Below are 21590 nucleotides of genomic sequence, written 5' to 3' on the forward strand. Positions count from 1 at the left end.
GCATGGTGAATGAGAGAGAAGAGACCCCCACCCCCACCCCCGCTTGGGCTCACACAATCATCACACAGCTACCACATCAGTAGGACGAGCTGAAGCACTCTTCTCTCTCAGTTCCACCACTGTACGCCCCTCCCTTTGGGTATTTGCTGATAGCTTAGCCAGCGGCCGCAGAGCCAAAGAAGATATAGAGGCAGCTGATCACACACTCTCTCTCTTCTTTATATAAAAAAAGGAAAAAGTTTTATTACAAAACTAGTTTGTATGAAACAGGGTTATACATGTTTTTTTTTTTTGTAAGTTTGTAATAAAACAGTGAAGGGCTGGGGGTGGGGGAGGGGGGGAGAAGGCAGTGGTAGAAATTTCCAAAAGGCAACCCATGGAAACCAACTGGCTGCCACTTTGCGTTTGGACAGTAGCTGCATAAACTTTGTTCTCCTTGAACAGTTTTTTTTAATAACATCATTAATACATTAACCACGTTTCTGTGAAGTAAGACACATTGGTGCTGAAGTCATTCTGGTGGCATTTAGCTCTCACCTGTGAGGAGAGTTCTTTACAAAACCACACTGGGGTGGAGGGGGGGGATGGCAGTTGTAAGATGAACTATACATCTAAAGTATGCAGAGGTAATCGCATTACATGTTAAAGTATCAAGATATACACATTTTAAACCATTTGTACAAAACTTCTATAAATTTCTCTCTCTCTCTTTTCTTATGTACAAAAATATCTTAATATATCCCCAAACTGGTTAGGATAGACACAAATAGATTTTTTTCTTATAATAAAAAATTCACAAAGATTGGAAGCATTCTATGAAGAAAACAGAAGCAAAGACCATGGGCGCGTGAACGTGGGGGTTGGGGAGGAGGCCACCAGCACAGGGAAAGGGTGTCCAAGAACCGAGTACAGTATGGTGTAGCTTCACTGGAGGCAAATGTCCACAGCTCGCTGGAATGGGGGTGACTGAGGAAAAAACGTCAACCCAGTTTCAGGGGGGCTAAGACGGCTCTGACAGAGTGTGGGAGGTGAAGGCACTTGCACGCGCTTTCAGCCCTGCCTGCTAGCGGTTGTCTGAGAATGAATATAGGGTGTGTGTACGTGTGGCTCTCTTGCTCCAGGAAAGGAATCCGATTACTTTTGCACACCGTCTGGGACTCGGGCTAGGTTGCAGACACCAGTCACTCTTCTCGTGTCTGGAAATGACACGGAGTGTAGAGACGCTGTTGGAGCCCACCCCTGTTTGCTGAGAACATTGAATCTAAGTCCTGGTGCCCGTGGGAGGCTGGGTGTCTGGTTTGTTTGTTTCTTTTCCTCTTCCCTTGTTTTTTTTTTTTTTTCTGCCTCCCCCTTTTGACGTCGTTGTCAAGAAACACTGAAGACACAGGATCTCCTGCCATCCTGTAACAGAAACAAGGGAGGTTAGTGTGAATTCGGAGGGGGTGTGGTAGAGGCTGTGGAGGCTTGGGGAGTCTGTCAGGTAAAGCATCTCTTTGGACAAAGTCCCAGGACTCTGCACCTCACCTCTACCTTCTGTTCTTGGAAACTTGGGCAAAGCTACCTGCAGGGGCCAAGACCTAAGCTAACACACTAGAACTTGAAATGGACAAACTAACAACATAGTAACCTCCTCCCAGCCCCGCGTTCCTGGAGACACCCCTACCTTCCATGACCCTCCCGCCTCAAAGAGAAAAAGGGGCCCAGTTAAGAAAGGCTCTGCCTATCCCCACTTGAAGTGTACCTGCTTCCAAAGTCCATTCCCAGTAGGGCCTGTCAGCCCCTCAGAACCAGTTGGTAAAGTCCAGCAGCTCTTGTTCCTCTGGACTAAGGGGGTCGTAGGATCCCTCGTCGGAGGAGTAGGACGAAACCGGAGAACCCGCCATAGAGTTCAAGTCGTTGGAGTAGTTGGGGGAGATGGTGGGCGACAGGACGCCCGCCTGGAAGGCAGCGCTCACCGCATCGTGCTCGTCCAGCAGCTGCTGCAGCGCGCGGATGTATTCGACCGCCGAACGCAGCGTCTCCACCTTGCTCATCTTCTTGTTGGCAGCGCCGTTGGGGACATGCTCCCGGAGGGTGGCAAAGCCCAGGTTAACCAACTTGACCCGGTTGCGCTCGCGCTCGTTGCGGCGCGCCACGGCTGCCGGCTGCTGCTGTGGAAGGCTGTAGCCGAAGCCACTGAAGTTGAGCCGGCGTTTGCAGCGCATCAGTTCGGGAGAGGACGAGCGCTGGCGCTTGACCTGCTTGGCCGCTGACTTGTGACCGCCCCCTGAGGGCTGGCCGTCCGCCACCGGGCTCAGCTGCGGCGCCTGCTGCTGCGGCGCCTGCTGCTGCTGTTGCTGCTGCGCGCTCTGAGCTGCCGCTGCCGCTGCCGCCGCCGCCGCGGCCGCCGCGGTCGCAAAGAAGCAGGCTGCAGGCGGCAGGAAGGGCTGCGGAGGCTGCGGCTGCTGGCCGGCTCCGCTCTCCATCTTGCCAGAGCTCTCCATGCTGGCCCAAACTGTCGCGGGGGAGAACGAGTTGGGGACTCAGGGGACGCAGAGAGCTAGAAGGAAGCGGGACTGCGAAGCACGATCAAAGGGGGCGAAGAAAAAGAAGAGGGGAGAAACCAGCCCCGGAAGAAAGTTAAAAGGGAAGAAACGCGCAGAAGGAGGCAGAGTTGTCTAGCAGCAACGGAGGAAGGTGCCTGGGTGATCGTCTTCCCTCTGCGCCGCCTCCTCCCTCCCCTCCTCCCGCCGCGGTTGGCTTCGGGAGCCTCGCGTGGCGCTCGCGTGTGCGGCCGCCGCCGGCGCCTTCTCGGTTTTAAAAGAGGAAAGGGAAAAGGAAAGCAGCCGCAAAAGTCAGCGCCGAGCGTGCTCTGCCAGGTCGAGCCGCTCCCGGACTGCGCTCTCTTGCGCTCGCTCTCCCCTGCTCCAGTCTGGGCTTGAGCCTACTTCTGGGATTATTTGGCTGAACCCCCTTTCTTTCTAATTCCTCTTTCGTCCCCCAATTCGCCCTCCCTAACCGGCTCCTAGCCGGTACGCCTTCCACGTTCCCTGGCCAGAAGTGAGAGAGTGCTGGGCGGTTGCGGCGAGGCCGCCTTTTCAATGGGACACCCAGCCCCACGCGCAGCCCTGGCCCCGCCTCGCCCCCCACTCCCCGCTGCTGCAGCGGGCGGCTGCAGCCCCCACTCCCCCTCCTCTTCCTCCACCCCCTCTGCTCCCTCCCCCCCCCCTCCGGTTGCCCGCGCCGGCTCCTTGCAAACTCTCCATTCAGCCGGGTTTGTTGTTGCAGTGCGTGCGCCTGGCGCGTGCCGGACTCCCGGCTGAATAAACAGGCTGCGCGCTCGGGGCGGTGGCTCGGGGAGCCAGGGGGTGGCTCTAGAAATGGGGGGTCTTAAAAATGGGGGATAAATGACTCCTGGATTTGGGTTTCCTAGGTAGAAAGTCTGGAGGGAAAGTGTTTTTGGAGTCTCTTGAGAACTTGGAAAAAATGCACGGAAAGGTTTAGGCAAAGTGGCAAAGGGAATTTATGAAAGTGGAAGGCTGGGCTCCTTTCTCCTCTTTCGTCTCTCCACAGTAACTCCGGAGGATTCTTTGGTGACCCTAAAAAGTAAAACATATTTGCCACTAAATTTAGGAGCAAAATATCGGTCGCTCGCTGTATGAGAGCTTGAGTTCTAGCCCCTTGGGTCCTTTAGCTCTTGCTAAGCTCTACCTTGTCTGAGCAGCCTTTCCCTCTGTAGCCATAGGGAGTTGCCGCCGCTGCTCCATCCAGCTTCAAGGATAGGATGTGCTGGACACAACTCGTTAAGGGTGGGAAAGGTAGGGAGACACGAACAGGATAGGTTGACAGTTCGCTAAGAAGCTGAGGCAGGAGAATCCTAAGTTGGAAGCTGGCTTGAACTACATTGTGAGACACTCCTCAACTTAAAAACGGTGTGTGTGTGTGTGTGTGTGTGTGTGTGTGTGTGTGTGTGTGTGTGTTAGTGCGCGCGCTCGCGCACTGGCAGGTGGCTGTACAGAGGCGCGATTATTATGAGCCGTGGTTTAGGGAAGGGTATACGGGAAGGTACTCGGGGTTATCTGTTTCTGGCCCTCTCTAACACCCGCCACTACTCGGAAAAATACTTGCTAGATGCGATGGGAAAGGAGGGCGCTCCGGGATGTTTCAGATCTTCTGGAGAAAGAAGCAGTGGGCAGTGGGGATAGAGGGTGGCTGAGTTTGAACTAACAGAAAAGCTTCCCTCCTTGTCCCTCCCCGTAGCAGGCGCCTTGGAGGCCTTGGCGCAGCCTCCATCCCGCCCCAGGCGTGTGCCTGGCGGACCGGTGGCAGACGACTGGGAGCAGAGCCCGCTCAGGCCGTGTGCTGGCACCGCTAGAGAAGGGGAGGTGCCTGCAGCGGTCACCGGGCTGCTGGGACAGTGCCTGCCCAGCCGCATTCCCTGGGCCCTCGGCCTAGCACTCTCTGTCAGAACCAAGTTCAGCTTAGAAATGCCAAGCACTGCAGGCAAAGATCTCAGACTGCTCTGGTGCACACCAGGGTAGTCTCTGGTCGGGTCTACATAGGCAGAAATAAGTGGAGAGTATTCCTCTGGTAGATTGGTCCAGAAGTCCCCAGGCCTGATCAAGGACTGATCAGTCATGATTATGGTGAAGTACCAGGATAATGGTTTCTAATTATCGTCGTTATTATTTTAATCATGATAGGAGCGATTTTTCAGTGTCTCATTGCACAGCTTAAGCTGGCCTCAAGCTCTAGACAATCTTCATTACCTCAGCCTCCCCAGTACTGAGAATAGGAACAACTTCTGGCTGGGGTGATTGCTTCCAGCTGAATCTCTTTTTTTGTAGAGACCCAGAGAAATGTCCTACTATTTAAGAGTATTCTTAGAGTAATAGTAATATTCCTTTTTCTTAAAAGAAGATTTACTTATTTTATGTATGGGAGTATACTGTAGCTGTCTTCAGACACATCAGAAGAGGGCATTGGATCCCATTGGAGATAGTTGTAAGCCACCATGTGGTAGTTGGGAATTGAACTCAGGACCTGTGGAAGAGCAGCCGGTGCGGTGCTCTTAACCTCTGAGCCACCTCTCTTACCCATAGTGGTATTCAGGAATAGAATTCAGATAGAAAGGGTGACTTCCTATGTGACTTGCATCCACACGTTGCCTTGGCTTTCTTTTTGTGGGAGGATAGGTTTGGGGAGCACAGGATGTAGCCAGGCCAATTCTATGATCCTCCCCACTCACACAGCTCTATCATAGCGAGCTTACTGACCTCTAGAAGTCTGTTTTCTCACCTGCACCATGGTTCCTTACACCCCCACAGAAGCAGAGACTGTGGAATGAGACTGGATCAATGAAGTCATTCTCAAGCACCCACCTAGAACAGGAGTTGTAAGAGAGTGTGTATGCCATCTTTGTATCAAAACTACTAAATGTCTTAGGTGCTTTCTGAAGAGGAAGGATCCACCTAAGCTCACAGTGCTAGAGATTTTAATCTGCGATCCACTGGCTCCTTTGTTCTGAACCTGTGTGGTGTGGAATATCATGGCTCACATACATAGACTGGCAAAACCACCTGCTTTATGGCCAGGGGAAAAAGGGAGGGCAAGAGAAGAGTTCTGGTTGTTTTTCTTGTCAATTTGGCAAGAAAAATATGTCTAGTTAGACATATCTGGGGAAGTAAAATTTTAATTGAGAAAATGCCTCTGTCAGATTGTTAATTTACAAGTCTATGAGGGTATTATTATTATTATTATTATTATTATTATTATTATTAATGATCGATGTGGAAGGGCCAGTTAACTCTGGGCAGTGCTACTCCTGGGTAGGTGGTGTCCTGGGTTGTCTAAGGAAAGAGACTGAGCAAGCCATGAGGAAGAAGCAAGCCAGTAAGCAGCGTTCTTCTTTGTCTTCGGCTTTGGCTCCTGCCTGGAGTTCCTGTCCTGTATTTTCCTTCCTGATGGGCTATTGCTGTAAAATAAAATGAACCCTTTCCTTACCAAGTTGCTTCTGGTCAAGGTCTTTATCTAAACAATAGGTTCCAGGTACAATGTCGTGATGGCCTGACCATGTTGCTTTGGGAGGATATAGGAAGGGCTCTGGAACTTTGGGTTAGAAAAGCCATTGAGTTGAGAGCTCAGTGAGTTGTGGTGGGAACTTGAAAGAGATGCAGATGATGGAAGCCTGGGTTGAAAAGTTTTACAGGGAAGCAAAGACCATTCATGTATTATTTTTAAATTAAAGAATCATGTTTCTGGTCTTCTGAGGCTGAGATATCAGCCGTGATTAGCAAGAGGCCAGAAACATTAAAGTGAAAGTTTTGCTTTGCTAGGATAATTAATGGGTAAGAGTCATCCAGGTTCTACTAGTTTTGACCGCATGAAGGCATCTTGGAGAGCAACTGAGGCTTGGAACTGTACGGTAGGACTGAAGTCCTTGAAGAGTTGCCTTTGGTGAAGGTACAGCCTCACTTACAGTGGAGAATATGACACATTGAAGATACCAGTAGCATGAGATTACTGTCTTGGACAGCCATAGCTCTGGAGTGGATTCACATGAGCCTATGGGATAGGTTTTGTGTGTTTTGTATGGTAGAGTCAGAGAAGTGGGGCTGCCCAGGCTCTTGGGAGGCCAGAAGATTATGAGTGAGTCCCAGATGTTGGATACAAAACTATTTCTATTACTGGGGTTTGGCTTTGCTATGACTTGATTGTGACCATGCCCTGATTCTTCTCTCTTGAGAGTAAGAAAGCATTTAACTTATTCTTTATGTTATAGGAGCCTAGAATTGAGAGACTTTGAACTTTTAAAGGGATGTTTAGGGAAAGGCACACTGGTTTCACAGTGCCACAGGGTCAGTTTTAAAAACATACATAAAAGTAACAGTATGAGCAGGCTGGATTTAAGAATATACTTACATATACATATTTTCATGCAATAACCATGAAAAAGAGGCTATAAATTTGTATGAGAGTAGAGAAGGGTGTATAGAAGGGCTTAGAAGGAGCAAAGGGAAGGGAAGGATGTCATTAAATTATAATCTCAAAAATAAATAAAGAGATGTTGGATATTCAAAGAAAAGCTAGGCTTTTAAAATATTAAAAATCTTAAGACTGAGACTCTTAAAGTTACTGTATGTTTATATTTTGATATTAATGGGAGATCTTGGGGATGAACAAGAAAGGAAAGGTTCTGGTTTAATAAATGATGTGTTTGCATGTGCAATCAATCTATTGTCAATTGTACTGGTTGGTTTTGTCAACTTGACACAAACTTAGACAAATTGGGGAAGGGGACTCTTAGTTGAGAAATGCCTCCATTAGATTGCCTGTAGACAAGCCTGTTGGGCACTTTTTTTGGTTAATGATTGATGTGTGTGGGGGGGAGTGCCTAGTCCATTGTGAGTGGTTTGACACTGGGCAGGTAGTCCTGGGTGGTATAAGAAAGTGTACTGACCAAGCCATCAGGAGCAAGCCAGTCAGCAGCATTCTTCCATGGCTTCTTCTTCAGTTGTGTTGAGTTCCTGCCTTGGTTCCTTCAATGGATATTTCTTCATTTCTTCTCCCTTCAATGTGACTCAGAATATTTTAACCAAAACAAATCAACCAACCAAACAAATAAAAAAAAAAAAACAACCAAACAAAACCCTTTCCTCCTTAAGATTCTCTTGGTCATGGTGTTTTATCATAGCCTTGGAAACCCTAACTAATACAGAAAGGGGTAGAGATTCCATAAACCCCTTCAAGCCTAATACCTCCAGGGACCTCAGAATCTCCCAGGAGACCTTACCTTTTAAAAGTTCTATCATCACCCCATACCATCTCCCTGAAGAAAAAGACCTTCGATTCATGAAGCTTTAGGAATATTTAAGATACAAAGTAATGTGGAGCAGGAGACTCTTAGTTCTCGGCTTTCTGGAGCCTCTCACAGTGATAATTATTCTAACTACGGGAAATAGTACCCCCATAGCCCCCTGCCCTAGCGTTTAAGGTTAAAGCATTTCTTTTACTTCTTGATGACCAGTGACGATGGTGGCAGAGATAGGAATCGCATTTTTAAAACACTAACAATCTTGACGATATTAAATAGAGATATGCTGTGTGGTCTCCCATGAAAGAGGCTACAGCAGAACCACTCTCCCAGCATTCCACATCAGCTGTCTGCGGCTCCCGTGCCACCCAGTGGGTTGACTCTAACCAAGACCCCAGGGCTTTTCTTGACCAGGTCACTTGAACAAAGTCCCATTTATCTGGACATGAAGGAATAAGATATTTCGTAGAAGAACTGCATACCTTTGTCTGAAATGGGGTCGAGGCACACCCTTTGCCTATCTATCTGTCAGAGCTGTTATGAGAATGAAGTCAGAAGTCATTGATGAGTTTCCTTCGTAAACAGCCCTAGGCCTATCAGGACCTGCTTTTTCATTCTTCCAACTGGCAGGGCACAGGGAGTGTTCTGTCCTATGATGGGCGAGGGCAATACATTGGGCCATGATTGGTATTACCCAGAACACAGACATTCTGGGGAAAGGGAAATGTTTATCTTATCTTTAGACATAATAAGGGACGTAGTTCCTGCATTTGTGTTTTCCTTGTGCTATCCTTGAGCTGCACCATGCTTTAGCAATCTAAAGTTCTTGTCTACATTCAGTGTGGAGAGCCTGTAAAGGAAGAAGGATTTCCTAGGGAACCATTGGAAGTGTTTCCTAGATGACCAGAGACTGTGCCCTTAGTGTTTGGGAATGTTAAATTGCCCCCCCTCCCCTTCCCTCTCACTCTTTCCCCTCCCCCTCCCCTTTCCCCTCCTTCTCCCTGCCTCCTCCTTTCTCCTCTCCCTCTCCCTCTTCCCCTCCCTCTCCATCTTCCCTTCCCTCTCCCTCTCCCCCTCCCCCCTTTCTCTGATATAAGGTATTCCTGTGTAGCCCTGGCTGTCCTGGATGGAACTCCCTCTGTAACCCAGGCTGGCCTTGAACTCAGAGATCCTCCTGCCTCTGTTTCTCAAGTGCTGGGACTAAATGCATGGAGCCACTACCACCCAACTAAACTAGGTTTTCCATGGAAGAATATTTTAATAAAGTTATGTTTATAGTGGCTTTTAAATGAGGGGTAAAGAGTAAAAATATATATATGCAGTTAAGTCTTGGACTCTGACTTGGGTCACAACCTTTTTAGTGTAATCACCCAATTGGCAGAGTTTTGAATCCAAGAGCCCCAGGTGCTCAGAGATAAAGAGTGTCTACAGTTCCTGCCAAGCACAGCACAGGACCTCAATCCTGGAGGGTAAGCCGCCCTAAGCCCATGCTAGACCCAATCCCACTCAGGGGAAATCAAAAAGCACATCCCTAAATGATGGCACCCCCCTGCCAAGCACACCCTTGCCCAGGTAACTTTGGTGTGACCCTTAGGTGTGCTGCAGAGGTGGAGAGGGCCACTCTGGTGGACAGGAGAGCAGGAGTCTCACGTTCAGTCTGGTTCCGCAGCGTGGTCCTAACAGCCTGGCCTGCACCTGCGTCAAGAACTCCAGGCTTCTAATGAAGCTATTCATATGTCTTAAAAAGAAAAAAAAAGTTGGAGAAAACGAAACAAAACAAGCACAAAGTATATTTTATTGTGGCTTTTTGGATAAGGAGGGGAGGTGGTGGGGGGAGGGGGCAGTAATTTGCAGTCACCCTCACAGGAGCTTTTGAAGTTCTCCAAATAAGGAGAACTAATGCTAACTCTTTATTTTTTTTCTAAAGCCCCATTTACATTATGATTAAATACCTTCCTTGGATAAGCATAAAGAAAGTCGTTAATCTATATAGCTCTCCAAAGAATCAATACATTCTAAACTTTTGTAGGATTTGTTACACTCTATTTTCTTGTTACAGTAGGCCGGCCCAGCTCTGTCTAGGCACATGGGCCTTCTTCCCTCCCCCTCCCCACCTCCTCCAAGAATGAAAACAAAGCAAAGGTCTTTCACCGTAAACAAAACCAGCTGATTCTTCACAGAGAACCCCTGAATAGCTTGAGAAGAAGAAGAAGGAAGAAAAAAAAACTTACAATAAATGGTGCATTTTTTTTTCTCTGCTGGGTATAGTATTCAAGGATCAGGGCGATATTCAAACAGAGGTCCATTTTTTTGCTCAGCAAGAGAGTTTAGAAAAGAAGCGTGGGGTCCATTCAGAGCTTCCCCCTCACAATCACAGGGCTCTGTGAAACCTATCTTCCATGCCTTGTCAGAGTGTTTCTGGGGACCAATTAGCGCTTTGTTGCACGGCTTCTTTGCTGAATCTTTGAGCAGCAGGAAAAAGCGCTCTTGAGTCTCCCCTTATTTTGACCATTTCAGTCATTACTCAGTGTAATAATTAATATGACAACTGGACGCTCCAGTTTGTATAGAAACACCTCAGCGACAGGAGCGAGTTTGCAGTGGGTGGTAATGAGCCGCACATCGGCTCCAGAAGCCACACACACAAAAAGGGAATGAATGGAGACAGAGAAAGAGAAGGAGTAAAGATAAAATAGTTGGCACAACGCAGAGGGGCATAAAACAGACTGGAACGGGGAGAGGGAGGAGGAACCGGGACAATTAGAAGGGGAGGGGTAAACACCCTGCGGAGGTTAACTTATTTTGAAACTGTTTTGTGAATAGAACCGCGGACAGGAGTGGCCAGATTTCAGTCCATCGCCCTCCCCCCGCCCCCATCTCCAGCTCCTTTATGGACCATCTTGGAACAAGGCGGGTGGAGGCAGAGTGCGGACAGGGACTGCTGCAATCTTTAGATTGTTCTCAGACTCCTGGAAAGCTCACAAGCTGGCTACCATGCTCAAACCCTGGCGGCTCACTCATTTGGTGTTCAAGCAAAAGCCAGGTTACCTCCGAGGGACCAGAGCTATCCTACTGTCCCGGGACGAATTTAGGGGGAAAGATATTTCAGACACACATCAACTCTGTACAGACTACTGCTGCAGGGCTCCGGAGCAAGCTGGGAGCTCTCGGGTAGTGGCACAGCTAACTGAGTCCCAGTCTTGTGCTCTGCGCCCCCCCACCGGGCTGTGGCCCCATGGGATGACATAATAAATAATTAGAGCATTTAAGTGTGTTGGCCGCAGCAGCTCATGCTAATGAGGCAGATACGGAATTTAGCACTAAGCCCAAGTGACAGTTTACATATATGACAAAATGCAACTGAAGAAAACTCCCCATACCCAAACCCTGCTCCCCCAACCCCACCTTCCTTCTGGAGTTTGTGCCTCCAAACTTTTTCCTTAATTTTGATTTCTTGTATGCACGTGCCTCCCTCAGCCATACACTCATCATTCCTTTCATCCAGGTGGGCCTCCTTGCCAAGCCACCCCATTCTCTGCCTGCCTTAGACCTCTGAACGTTTGCTCCCAGCCACACTGCCCAGTCAGATCACCTATGTGATGCCTTGTTTTCAATACAGTATGGAACGAACCTGAGCTCATGCCCCGAGGGTAGGACTTGAAAGCTCAGGGAATTCGGGGTTTCTGTAAGCATACAGATGCCTCCAGGTTCGAGGGACCAGGGGAGCCTTCTGGGGGCACCTGGCCCTCAGGAGTTCCTGAACTGTTCCAACAGCCTCCTGAAAACCAGGAGAGTTTACCCAAGTGTCTGAGGTCAGTCGTGTGTCCCCATTGTGTGGCCACGTGTCCTGTGTCCATCAGCACCTCCCCAAAGTCCAGACTCAGACTGACTCCTTGTGGTGTGCCCTGGGACTTCTGTGGTGTGGCCTGGGACTTCCGTGGCTTATTAACGGATCAGAGGTCAGGGAAAGCTCTCTCCACATCAGGCAAACCTGAATGCTGGCCCCGAGGGCCTAAGGGAAACTTTACTGGTAAGTAACAGGTTTCAGAGGAAGCAGAAGCAGGCTTGTCACAGCAATCTTGACGGTCTTGTTTTTCTAGGTCACTCTTCCATAGGCCCATCTATAGCACAAGCCAGAGACAGAAACCAGTCTCCTCTCTCTCTCTCTCTCTCTCTCTCTCTCTCTCTCTCTCTCTCTCTCTCTCTCTCTCCCCCCCCTCTGTGTGTGTGTGTGTGTGTGTGTGTGTGTGTGCGCGCGCGCGCGCGCGCGCGCGCGCATGCGCGTGTGCGCAGTTGTATGCATGGGTCATGGGATAATTATTTTATTTTTTGTTTTTAATTTATTTACTTTACGTTCTGCTCACTGTCCCTCTCTCCCTGTCACCCTTCCCATAATCCTCCTCCATCTCCCCTCCCCTTCTCCTCCAGGTGGGTGTGGCCCTCTTGGCTATTCCCCCAACTCTGACACACTAAGTCTCTGCACCCATTAGGTCTCCATGCATCCTCTCCACTGAGGCCAGACAAGGCAGCCCAGCTAGAAGAACATACCCCATGGACAGGCAACAGCTGTGGGATAGCCCCTGCTCCAGTTGTTTGGGACCCACATGAAGATCAAACTGCACATCTGCTACCTATGTATGGGGAGGTCTAGGCCCAGCCCATGTATGCTCTTTGGGCTCTTTGGTTGGTGGTTCAGTTTCCAAGAGCCCCAAAGGCTCGGGTTAGTTGACTTGTTGATCTTCCTGTGGTATTTCTATCCTCATCCCTGCAATCTTTCCCAGGGGTCAATTTTTTAAAAATGATTTATTTATTATATATAAGTACACCATAGCTGTGTTCAGACACACCAGAAGAGGGCATCAGATTTCATTACGGATGCTTGTGAGCCACCATGGGGTTGCTGGGAATTGAACTCAGGACCTCTGGAAGAACAGTCAGTGCTCTTAACCACCGAGCCATCTCTCCAGCCCAGGGGGCAATTTTTAACATGGATATTTCATGTTCATGAAGCCCCGAACGGCAACAAAGGCAAGATTTAAGGGCATATGATTAATAAAATTCTGACATTGCCAAGATCACAGAACCCACAAGAGATGTGTGTTAAATATAGCACTCACACTGAAATACATAGCAAGAGGTTCACATTAGTCCTGTCAAGGGTTAGAAAATACTATTTAGTCCGAAAATCGATTAAGGCTGATATGATCATTGCTCTAGCACAGAACTGTGGCAAATTTGGAAGAAGGACAGCAGGTCATGATAGCTGCTTCCCGTGAAGTTGTAGTTGGAATAGTTGTTGTGGAAGGTAAGAAAGTCCACTAAGACACAGTGGGGTAAGAAGGACAGGCCCTGTTCACCCATCTTCCATTTATCTATAGACTCCACCCCCACATACCCGAATTACCCCCGCCCCCCCACACACAAGTAAAAATTTCAGGTAAAAGCAATGAGCTGGAAATGCATGCATCCTCATATCACCCAGAGTCTCTCTCTCTCTCACCTAAGCAGATGTTCTGACAGTGTAGAAAATACAAGCTGGACCACGCGACCCTCTAGTGACAGCCATGCTCCTCTTTGAACTCATAGTTTTTGCTAGTCTTTCCTCTAAAATAACCTTCAGGGGCAAACGACATCACCCCTCCCCCCTCCTTATGTGGGCAATGCTGGTGCTGAAATTATGGGTCCTGCTAGGCAGAAGGCCTTCTGGAATCAAATGATTAGTGCCAGGGACCAGGGCAAATGCCAGGTCTTTGGTGCATCTTGACTACCACGCAGTGGATTGAAACACCACTGCTCATGACAGCTTTGCTAGAGAAACGGAATGTTCACCTGTGACTCGAGACGTTTCTCATCCCGGGTTCGGGGGGACCTGGTAATTGATTTGTTTTCCTTTGTGGGACGTGTGGGTCGCTTGCCACCTGCTGGTTGTTTGTTGAACTGCATCAGGAACTGTGAAGAAGGGGGGAAACTAATGGAATTCATTCCTCATCATTCAGTTCAATTCTCTTAATTCTACTGTATACAATGCAGTTTAATCACAGAGCACCATGAGGTATGAGTCCCATTCATTATGATGTCCTCATTATGATATTTGAGATGATTCTCTCTCTCTCTCTCTCTCTCTCTCTCTCTCTCTCTCTCTCTCTCTCTCTCTCTGTGTTGTATATGTGCATACATGTGCGCATGTGCGTACACGTGTCTGGAAACCAGAGAATGATAGGTCAACACTGAAGATCTTCTTCCTCTGTCAGGTTCCACCTTATTTTTTTGACCCAGTCCCTCTCGTTGAGCCAGGAGATCACCCATTTGACCAGACTTTCTGGCCACTGAGCTCCAAGCACTCTCTCCTTTTTCTCCCACCACGACTGTGACTGGTTTTTATTTTATTTTTGCTTTTGCTGGTCTGAACTTGACTCCACATATTCGAGCTGCAAGAACTTCATGGACTGAGCGAGCCATTTTCCCAAACACTTGAGGTGTGCTTAGCATTAGGACTCTAAAGTGTCACCTCATGCCCTCCCAAATGTGACTGGACACATTTCCTATGTGCTTTCTCAACAAGCCACATTTCCTATGCCGAGGATGGAAACTGCCTCACCTGAAGCACGCCAAGTGGTTAGACAGGGACGATTAGTGTAGGCTGAATATTTTCTAATAAGATTTCTGTATTTGTCCTGTAAGACCAGGTGCCCTGATGATTTGAAGGCAGGAGAAGTGGGTAGATTATTATTATTATTATTATTATTATTATTATTATTATTATTATTACTATTACTATTATTATTGCTTTTCCTAATGGCTCCAGTAAGTGGTCAGAAATTGGACCCAGTGGAAAGGGCCAAGAGATAGCTTGCCCAGTGTCATGTCTTGCCTTCCTTTGCACTCCACTGAGTCCCCCAGTGGAGGCTATTTCTTGTCCTTGCTGTGACATCATCTTCAGGCCCCTCTCTATCCACATTCTCACTCTATCTCTTTCTAGCATCCACTAGTTTCTTCCCATTGGGTTCCTTTGCAACTCAATTCAGAAAAGCTTAATCAAAATTACTCTGTGGATTTATAACCACTAACCTTTCCTGGAAATGTCTTTAGAAAAGCCACGTCCACACTCTTCAGTGTCTCTTCCTTCATTCTGGGCATTTCCCTTTCTCTCTCTACTTTTATTATATTTTATTTTCATCATTTAAAACAAAATTTTAATCTTAAATTTATTTTGATCACATTCTTCCCCTCCCCCAGGTTCCAGATCTTTACCCCCCCTCTCTACCCACTGGACTTTAAGTGCTGTCTCACAGGCCCAATACAACAATAGAATCCCATCCCCCCAAACCAAGAACACAAATTACCCCCTGAAAGTTCCACCAAACTGTAACCAAATAAAACAGTGAAAAAAAACCTGTGGAGTCCTTTCTATGTTGGGCAACTCTGACTGAAAATGAGTCCTGTCTTGGAGTAGTTGATGTACCTAGTGTCACTATACATGGATTTTCTATCTTCCAGCAGGTATAAGTGACAGTTCAGTTGTGAACTTTTATCCCAGTGGCTAGGGCTTTCATTTCTTTCATGCTTTTAAAAATATAACAAAATAAACTATAGTAAGATAAAACAAAATCTATCAATTTAGAGTTGGACAGGACAAACCAACAGAAGGAAAAGATCCCAGAAGGAATGACAAACAGGGGTCCAGTCGTTCACCCACTCAGGAATCCCAGAAGGACGTTAAACAGGAAGCTGTAATACCAACTGGTGCAGACCTGTTCAGACTCTATGCATACTCCGTAGTCTCTGGGAGTTCATAAGAGCTTTGCCCATGGAGATTTAGAGCAGACGTTTTAATTGGTGGGTTGTGACCCTTTTGGAAATCGAATGACCCTGGTGCACGTCAGATCTTTTCGTTGCGATTCATAACTGTAGTAAAACTATAGTTATGAAGTAGCAACAATAGATACTTTTGTGATCGGGGGTCACCACAATATGAGGAACTGCATTAAAGGGATGTAGCATTAGGAAGACCTTGATTTAGAGGGTCTCATTTTCTTGGTGTCTTTTATCCCCTCTGGCTCTTATACTCTTTCTACCTCCTCTTGCAAGGGCTCCCTGAGCCCTGAGGGGAGAGATTTGTAAACAACCGTTAGCTGATTTGACTTAAGGCCTACTCATCGAGATAGCACCCATACCTCCAACATGGCTTGGGTGGTCCAGAATCTGAAACCAGACAGCCCTGGGACCTGGGGGAAAATCAATTACTACTATTTTTGTTTGTTTTAAGAAAACCATAGTGGTGAGATGACTCCTAATGATATTTTACTATTCTCACTGATAAGTGCTTTATTCAGGTATCATCAGAGAAGCTTCCTCCCACAGCAGATGGGAACAAATGCAGAGAACCACAGGCAGACATTAGCAGAGAGTGAGAGACCTCGGAGCACACAGCCTTAAAATACCATGTCTCCATCAAATCTCTTTCTCTTGATCCCATGTTTAAGCCTGCATCATAGATCTCTATATGAAACCAAAACTATGCTCACAAAACAAGGAAACAGCAGCAACAACAAAAATAGCTTTTGTTTCACCTAAAAAAAGAAAGGTTCTCATCCCTTGACTCTATGATGAGCTTCACCCCATTTATCTCTCACCCCTTCGCCAAAGGCCCTCAGCTTCATGGTTTATAGTTCTGGTTCTCAGAAGCACTCAAGACTGAGGCATTCGCCAATGACTTCATTTTGCTCAACAAGTCAGATGCTTCAAGCACCTGTTTAGCATAATGCGCTAGGTGATGCTGTTCTGTGATGTTTAATCTTAGTAGTCAACATAAATAATCTGAGATCAATAAAAAGGCAAGACCTTGGGCACTCCTGGGAGAAATTTTTTTTTTTTTGGTTCTTTTTTTCGGAGCTGGGGACCGAACCCAGGGCCTTGCGCTTCCTAGGCAAGCGCTCTACCACTGAGCTAAATCCCCAGCCCCGGGAGAAATTTTTATGAATCAGATTATTTGAAGTGAGAAGGACCTATCCTAAATGTTGGTGTCATTTTCCAGTGGCAGCCCACATGAAAGGAGACAAAAGGCAACTTTGTCTTCCTTCTCACTGGTGAGTTGATAGACGACAGACAGACAGACAGACAGACAGACAGACAGACAGACACACACACAGGCTCTTGTTGCTGTTTACCTTTGCTGACACTACATCCAGCTTCTTTGATATTCCATCACGGACTGAAGACCAGCAGCTCTTCACGAACCCTCTCTAATCTTTCAGGACTGTGTTGGAGTTGCTAACTTTGTGGTTTGAGAACTACCAGATCCTTGACCTCTCCAGTGTGAGGCATCCATTGTTGGACTCTCCAAGCCATACCGTGTAAGCCAATCTAATAAATCCCCATTTGCTACATATTCATTTTAACTATTCTGTTCCTCTAAATATGATGTAAGTCCAGTGAGACTATCAGTAAAAGGATACCCAGTCCCTTTGTTTCTCCTGAATTCTCTTCCTTGAGTTGCCATGGTTCTTATCCCCTTGACCATAATGAGAGAAAAATAAAATAAAAGAGTATATTTACATTTATTTATGTTTTATTATCAAGAATAAACCCCCACCCTTTCCATGCTGCCCAGGGACAGGTCTGCATGGCATTACTTTTTATTCCTGTAATTTAAAGGGAACTACTTTACACAATGTCTGGAGCCCTTGATGTCCTGGAGATCATGAAGGAGGATGTCCTCAGATTTCTTTCTGCAGGAACCCACTTAAGTGTCACCTCTTGACTTTCAGATGGACTAGTAGATCTACAAAAAGGGTGACTGATTCCAGAGCAGAGCACCAGCCACCCCTCACAGAGGCTTTTTATGTTAACCTGTCCACCATTGCTGTGTGTAATACAGACTCCCTATGCTACCTGGATATTGCCATCCCATGCAACAAGGGAGCTCACTCTGTGGGTCTGAAGTAGCGAATCCTGGCCTGGGAAGTACTCCTCATGCTCGGCACCATCTCCTGCGAGCACCCATAGGAGGTTGTGCCCGATCTCTGCTTCTCTAGAGACCTGGGAAGATTGAGGAAGAGCAGACTGATACTGAGAAGAGGAAGAATCTCATGGGAAATAGTTCGCGCCAGCTCCTGAGTTGAACTGTTGCTCGGCCAGAGGTGACTGGCCAGTCTGAGGGTGTGCAGGAACCCTCTGTACACGTTCAGTAGTTCTCTACTGAAGACTGGGGTGCCCAGTCAGCCAATGAGAACTGGTCAGTAGCTTCCATCGCACAGGTCACTGAGTGGGTTGGTGCCACTAATGAGTGGTCCTGGGCCGCTTTTCAGACACCCGAGCAAAGGGAAATAAGTGGAAGGAAAATACAGTTCCTAAACGCTAACCAAAAATAAACAAGAACACTCTTGGCAAAAATTCTTGCTAGGAATTTATAAAAAGTGCATGGTGCAGAACAGATTTCTCAAGAAAATCTGTAAAATCTGACAGTCGGATGCTTCATTTTTACACCTCAATGCCCAGCTTCATGCAACTGTCCATGAAGTGACTCAATGCACTAAACACACATGGAATGTATCCTTACCTCAACTTATCATCTGGCTCTGAGAGTATGTGCAGCCCCTGGGTGTGAGAAATGTAACCGGTGAGAAGTAATGTTCAGGAGCACATTGTACAGTGTCTTTACCACATAAGTAACTTTATGAGTATGAATGGTAATAAAATGTAATGAAGTATTAGTGAGTAAAAGGTTGTGTAGGCTTAGATTTTTAAAACCTACTTCTAATAAGGCTTCTCAAATGCTTAGATCCTCCTTCTACCTCTTTGTTCAAACATAGGGGAGAAAAGGTGGTAAATAGGACAAGGGGATGTGGACCTGTTTAGAAGTAGTCTTTGGGGCATCATCAATCTCCATGGTCATGATAGTAGCAGCTCAATTCAGTAGTGTCAGGATGCCAAACATGAATCAGCAGCAGTGGCATGATCCAGCAGAAACAGCCAGGCCTCCACCTAATTGGCACAAGTCATTAGGAGGGACCAGGACCAACCGAGACACCAGAAGTTCTCTGCCACCCCTTTCCCAACAAAGTAAAGATCAGCAAAGATGAAGACATGAGGTCAATGAAGCATTGAGTCCTAGTTATACTCTCTCCAAACATCATGTGTCCTCCCATGGGTCTTGCCTCAGCAAAACACCATGTGAGTATGTATCACCTGACATATCCAGAAACTTCCACTACGGGATTGAGTCTCATATTTTTGATATACATACTTTACTCAGTTGTGAGTTTGTGTAATTAATCTTTAAGTTACAATGATATTTAGCATCACGGTTACCAAATGCTTGAAAAGTCAGCTCTCAAAAGCCTGGATAAGCTTGCCCTAGGGGGCCACTGATTATGGTACATCAGTTGTATGAACGTATCTTGTTCATCTGACCTCAGCTTACACCTTTCTCTCCTCCTCTGGGTACACATAGCTTTCGGTCTACTCCTGGATGTTCCTTAGAACTGTCCCATTTAACTCTACCCTATAGATTTTGTATACAGGGTTTCTTTCTATTAGGAACTCCCTCTATCTCCAAATCTACTTATTTTGTAGCCTTCTTCTGACTCAGTTCTCAACACAGAGTCTCTATGTTCAATAAGTCCCCTATCATTTTAACCAGCCTTCCTTGAAACCTCTCTTATGATATAGCTCTTCATAAAACTTACTTTCTCCTTGGTCATACTCTGTTCTGGGCTTACTTTGCTTCTCTGCTTTTCTTTCTAGTTTTCATGTTTACCATTTATGTTCCTCCTAGACTGTGAAATTAACAGGAATGAGTTCTCACCATCTCTGTCTAGAACAGTGCTTGGTAAATATGTATCCAACAAACACTTACTGAGTACTCGAGTGGACAGGCGACCATACCCAGTGATCTCATTCTGACGCTGCCCAGACAGGATGCTGATGAGAAGGCTCCAGAAGCTGTGCTACAGCCACGACGAATATCTTCTTTTCATTTAATAGACCTTTAATCAGAGGCACTTGATTTGCTAATTGATTTCATTATAAGCCAACAATGCCTAAGTTCTGCTGAGAATTCCCAGAATAGCTAGCCCTAAATATTATTCTGACAAAGGAGCATGACTTCATATCTTAATCACATTTTGTGTGCGGGGGTATTAGTCAGTAATGACATACAGATTTCTGGGCTGTCTATGTGGGGAAGAAGATTAAAAGGAAAGACATGAGAGAAACAGAATTCTGTAAGAGGTGACTACAGGGAGGGGATTTCCTAAGATTTAGAGTGTGTCCTTTAAGTCCCTGTGAAGAAAGAGCAGTTCTCCTAACAGTAAATCTACCTTGTGTGTCTTTCCCTTGTCTCTCATCTTGGTAGAGTTAGATGTAGCTGTGAAAAAAAAAACCCTTCAAAACCTTGGGTTTAAATAAAATAGAAGTTCATTTTTCTTTTCTACAAATGCTAGTTAGTCAACTACCCCTTCTCTCTTGACCCCATTCTTTCTGCTTTGAAAAGTATGGATGGTTGACTTGTTGTGGCTGGCGTTCTTTTGCTAATTGTGTTACTTGCCCCCCACCCTCCTAAAGAAACCACACAAACCTGTTTGCAGTGCCCTGTAAGCAGGCTAAAGGAAGCCTGCCCCCAGCTGGCTTTGACTGGCAATAAAGAATTGCCATACAGCCAGTGGCTGGGCAAAGGGAGACGGGGCGGGACCCTTAGAGTTGCTCAGGCTAAGATTCGAGAGGAGGAAAGGGGACCCGGGACACAATGATGGAACAGATTTAAAGATGCAGAGGGGAGATCATTTCAAATGGAGGAGTAAAGGAAAAGTGGTCCTGGAAGGGCTTCCCTGAAGTGTCTTGGGCAGCAAAGACCAATGGGCTTCACAGAAGGTAACAGGGCAGCAACATTAAGAGTAGATTTAGAAGGTGTTGAGCCATAAGTACTGGAGGGAAGGGCACGCTAGCAGTAGGAGGCTTGGAAGTGCCCAGCCACTAGAGAGAGAGAGAGAGAGAGAGAGAGAGAGAGAGAGAGAGAGAGAGAGAGAGAGAGAGAGCTAGCTGCTGGGAGCCAAATCGGTGTAGCAAAAATCGCACTACATGACGCTCCTAAATTTATCTCGAAATCCAACATGGCAATAGCAGGGTTTCCACATTGGAACCCTCAAGGGAAAAAAAATGGAAGGAGAAGGGCGTACTTTCCTAAAAGCACTTCCTAGGAGTCATTCAGATTTCCTCCTCGCTTTTCTTGGGTCACACATTTGATTTGTAGCTATAAGGAGGTCTGAGAATTGCACCTTTTATTCTACAAAGAATTTCAGGTACAGCCCACACCCTAGCTACTGTTTTTATAAGTGAGAAGAATAGAGCTGTACCTCGTAGGTGTGTGCACTGTAGCTCCCTTCCTTCCCATCAGCCATCTCTGTAGATCCTGAAAGCGGGCTGGTCATTTAGCCATAAAGTGGGCCGGTGGGGAAACAAATGGACTCAGTTTGCTACTGACAACGTAAGAGATGATATGACTCTCGTTGGTTCCTCTCATCAGTTTGGAATACCTTCAGGTAGGATCCACACCTAGAATTTTCTGGAGTGGGAATTGAGGGCAACTTCTTTTTTTTTTTTAAGAAGTTTATTTATTATATATGAGGACACTGTAGCTGTCTTCAGACACACCAGAAGAGGACATCAGATCTCATTACAGATGGTTGTGAGCCACCATGTGGATGCTGGGAATTGAACTTAGGACCTCTGGAAGAGTAGTCAGTGCTCTTAACTGCTGAGCCATCCCTTGAGGGCAACTTCTTAAAGATCCTTTCCAAAG

The 21590-nt window shown here is 46.7% G+C and overlaps 1 protein-coding gene across 1 annotated transcript; it reads right to left on the reverse strand.

Moving 5' to 3' along the window:
- Positions 1-205: 205 nt before the first annotated feature.
- On the reverse strand, positions 206-3073 carry Ascl1 (achaete-scute family bHLH transcription factor 1). The gene is made up of 2 exons (NM_022384.2): positions 1742-3073; positions 206-1401 (listed from the first exon to the last, which is right to left on the reverse strand). Exon 1 carries the CDS (start codon positions 2481-2483, stop codon positions 1782-1784), a length of 702 nt encoding a protein of 233 aa, NP_071779.1. The 5' UTR covers positions 2484-3073; the 3' UTR covers positions 206-1401; positions 1742-1781.
- Positions 3074-21590: the final 18517 nt, after the last annotated feature.

This window comes from Rattus norvegicus, chromosome 7 (assembly GCF_021556685.1).
Source record: "Rattus norvegicus strain SHRSP/BbbUtx chromosome 7, alternate assembly SHRSP_T2T, whole genome shotgun sequence".
Classification (NCBI taxonomy): domain Eukaryota; kingdom Metazoa; phylum Chordata; class Mammalia; order Rodentia; family Muridae; genus Rattus; species Rattus norvegicus.

Coding starts and splice junctions, on each gene's coding strand:
- Ascl1 (NM_022384.2), bottom strand. CDS start 2,483: ATGGAGAGCTCTGGCAAGATGGAGAGCGGAGCCGGCCAGCAGCCGCAG.